General features: G+C 38.7%; 1 protein-coding gene across 1 annotated transcript; it reads left to right on the forward strand.

Moving 5' to 3' along the window:
* Window positions 1-1,097: 1,097 nt before the first annotated feature.
* LOC145537613 (heat shock transcription factor, Y-linked-like) lies at window positions 1,098-2,981 on the forward strand. Its single transcript, XM_081568312.1, has 2 exons — window positions 1,098-1,744; window positions 2,176-2,981. Exons 1-2 carry the CDS (start codon window positions 1,232-1,234, stop codon window positions 2,905-2,907), a joined length of 1,245 nt encoding a protein of 414 aa, XP_081424438.1. The 5' UTR covers window positions 1,098-1,231; the 3' UTR covers window positions 2,908-2,981.
* Window positions 2,982-4,098: the final 1,117 nt, after the last annotated feature.

Below are 4,098 nucleotides of genomic sequence, written 5' to 3' on the forward strand. Positions count from 1 at the left end.
CATCAATCTGCAGCTGCTTTAGGTGTTGTTGTTGTTGTTTTAATTGAAGAGAAATTGCTTTACAGAATTTTGCTGTATTCTGTCAGAATTCAAAATAAATCAACCATAGAGGCACATATATCCCCTCCCTCTGGGAGTACCCTCCCATCTCCCTCCCCATCCCACAATCTAGCTTGAGCATTTGTCATGGGATTTCACATAGCAGCTGCACTAAATCAAATGGCTCTAGTGAAAATTTTGCAGCTATGTCTACTTCTGTTTCTCCGTACCGCAACTTATGTCCATTACAGAACAGTTAGTTTGGACCGAGGGTGGAGCCTTCTACCTTTCCAGGTTGGTATGGTAACATGTCAGCCCATGACCGTCCTTTTCCTAAACTACAACAGTCAGGCAATTTAGTTTTCCCAGTGCCAAAGATCCCTGACACATCTGCTGCTTCTCTTTCAAGATCCACTCATCAACCATCTTCATTATTTGAAAACTGTCCTAATACAACTGATGTACCAAATAGGTGTTGGATTATGGAGGATACCAAAGTGTAAAATTAATGTTGGGAGATGTCAACAAATTCCTACAATTCTCTTATTTGAAGAAAAAAGTTACATATTCATCTTCATAGGGCCAATTTCTATTTTGGAATAATTAAGAGTAAAATGAGTCTTTCTTTCCGTGCCTGACTATTTTACTCTGCATAATATAAACACTTCTGTGCAAGGTCATAAAATAAACACTACACTTGCTTTCACTGAAACCCACAGTCAGTTGATTGACTTCATTGCATAGAAGTGAGCAGACCCATGTTTGGTTTGGTAACAGTCCTGAATGTTAAGAATATGTGTATAGAAGGGTGATCAATCACTTTTATTTCAGGAACCAAGTAGACTTATTGATGTGATTTTTCTGTGTAAAAATTCTTTAGCAATGACATTTTGCAGGTTTCATGTTTTTGGTTACTGTTTATGCAAGCAGCCTTTATTTTAAGTTGATGTAGAAGTAAACACTGGTTGAACATTGCCCTTCAATTGCTAGAAGACCAGTGACTTTATGATGTCAGCGCTACTCTTCAATTGCTAGGAGACCAGTGACTTTGTGATGTCACAGCTTTTTGACTTTGAGAACCATGCTGATGGTCTTGAGAGTTTATCTCTGTACGCCAGCCAAGCAGCATTTGAAGTTGGAGTGTGTAAAGTCAGACAAATGAGAAAAGTATCTGAAGAAAGATCTCTCTGAGATGGCACACATTCCTTCAGAAATTCAAGATGTGCTTCGTAACGATGTATCAAGTGGTTCCAAAACCTCCATTGGATCGTCTTCGTGTGATTACACACTTACTGGGGACTCAGTTTTGAGATCTATGATTGAAGAATATGCTTTCCAGGCTTTGTCTAAGGAAGCTGGGATAAAAAGGCCACCCTACACATTTTCTGTCTCTGAAAGAAATGAGTGGAATGATTTTCTTTCCCTCACTTTTCCACAAAAACTCTGGACTATAGTTGAAAGTGATCAGTTTGAATCTATTTGGTGGGATGAGAGTGGCACTTCTATAGTGATCAACGAAGAACTCTTCAAGAAAGAAGTCTTGGAAAGAAAGGCCCCTTTCAGAATATTTGAAACTGATAGTATGAAAAGTTTAGTTAGCCAGCTTAAACTTTATGGGTTTAGTAAAAAGCGACAAACTTTTCAAAGATCTGCTTCACTCCCTGACTTTCTGGAAGAAGAAAACAATGTCTCTGTTTTGAGCAAGGTAATCCAAAATTTCCACTTACTGTCAATATGTAAGATTAAATCATGTGACTTAGAAAGCATGTTCACATATGTAGCTAAAACCGAATTTAAAATTGAGATAGCAAACTGTTGAACACGTTTTATTTTTTGAAGTTGAGAACAGCTGGAGGTTAAAATATTTGATACTTAATACACTCTCCTAGCAACTTGAAATCAGATACATGTCCTCAAGCTACTTTAAGTGGTATTTACTGTATATATACAACATATTTTTTAGTTGAGGAGCATACTTGTTTCTAACATGTAAGGTGTTAAAACTACTAATGGAGGTGTTGTCTTTGATTCTATTTAATTGGCATCATTAAAGGAATACATTTTTATAGTTTAACTTTGCTTGTCAGTTTTACCTTCGTTTATAAAAAACTAAATAATTGTATCCTTTGATTTTAGTTACAGATCTACCATAATCCAAATTTCAAAAGAGGCTATCCCCAACTTTTAGGAAGAATGAAAAGAAGAGTTGGGATCAGCAATGTGTTTCCGAAATCTTCACTAGTTCCAGATTACGAGGAGAAGCATGTTAAAGCAAGGGTCAACATAGATGATCGTAACTCTGGTTTTCATGCTGAAACTAGTGGAGAGAGTCCATTTTCAGCTTCCACCAGTTTAAGTGTGCCTTTCCCACAAAAGACTTATACCAGCCAGATAGTCCCTAAAACAAGCGCCCTATTTCCGTGTGACTTTCCTTCCCCATCAATATCAGTTAGACAAAGAGAACAGAACGTGGTAGATCAACCTGCTGTTTTAAACCAGTTGAGCATTTTTAATTGGCACTTCCATAGCACCTACACTCAAGCAAATGGCCACGTTGAGGACTTTGCTACTACCGCTACATCTACTTCTCAGAACCACATCGTATCTCCATTATGGAGCAGTTCTTTTGGACTGATGGTGGAGCCTTCTACATTTCCAGACAGGTATAGCGATATGTCAGCCCATGACAGTCCTCTTCCTAACCAGCAACAGAGAGGCAACTCAAGGTCCCCAGTGCCAACGATCGCTTATACACCCACCTCCTCTCTTTCAAGTCAATTCATCAACGATATTCCTTATGTGAAAACCATGCTAATTAAAACTGACCTATCAAATAAGTATCAGCTTATGGAACCTAATGAAGATTAAAATTTACGTTGGGAGATGTCAACAAATACCCACAATTCTTGTATTTGAACAATAAAGTTACACGTTCCTCTGCACAGTTTTGTTTTCTATTTTGAAGCAATGAAGAGTAAATTAAGGCTTTATTTCAATGTCTGGCTATTTCTCTGCCCTCTTTTATAAACTCTTCAGTTCAAGAAAACATCCGTTAGGTATCCTAGGTAAATGGCACCTAGCCTATTGTTTCTAAGCAAGAAAATGAGAACAAAGGGAAAAGAGGTAATGGATGTAAAGTGATTTGGGAAATCATCCCTGCTGAAATGAATGGGTGTCTAAATGAGGATGGTACGGGTGAAGGAACACATACAAATAAAATCAAAACAAGTGCACCTACACAGTACGAACCTTAGTGCATTCACAGTTACATGATATTCTATTACGTATCGGTAGAGTCTTAAGATAGAGAAGGAAATGGTGCCCCGCTCCAGTATTCTTGCCTGGAGAATTCCGTGGAAAGGGGCTCCTGGTGGGCTGCTGTCCATAGGGTCGCACAGAGTTGCACACAACTGAAGTGACTTAGCAGCAGCAGAGTCTTAAGACATTAGACAGGAGATTGTCTTCATTCTAGAAATTCATTTCATACTTGAAAATATAAATATTGTAGCATGTCCAAAATTAGGAGAACCGTTATACCATCACTGTGATACCAACGATTACAGGACATAATCAGTGACTGGACCATGGCCAGCACAAGATAGGTATTTTACAAGTGGTACTGTATAGGGTCATTTTAGCTCTGCTCTCCTTAAGGCGTACCTTTATTTCCTGCCACCATGATTCCACCCTATATTTCCTAATGCATATTTAGATTTTGCTTATCTGTTCCCTCAGAGACAAAATAAATTCCTCTGGTGATTGCAGCACCTCAGGATGGTTAACAAGTTCTTTGAAGACATGATATTTGTTTTCCGTAGTAGTTTCAGTACCATTCTCTTACACCGTCCTTCTGGAGCTACAATCACACACACTGCTTTCAGATGTGCTAAGCCCCTTCTCACAACTTTGCCTCAACTCTTTCTTGGGGTTGGAAGGAACCTCTGTTCGCCCTCCTACCAAGGTGAGCACGGATATCAGGTCTTCAATGTGTTTGGGGTCTACCCTCTTTTCTTTGTGTATCTTTCACATCAGCTAAAACGTGTACTTACTGAATTATCA

Source organism: Giraffa tippelskirchi, chromosome Y, assembly GCF_054371585.1.
Source record: "Giraffa tippelskirchi isolate mGirTip1 chromosome Y, T2T-mGirTip1v1.2.pri, whole genome shotgun sequence".
Lineage (NCBI taxonomy): Eukaryota > Metazoa > Chordata > Mammalia > Artiodactyla > Giraffidae > Giraffa > Giraffa tippelskirchi.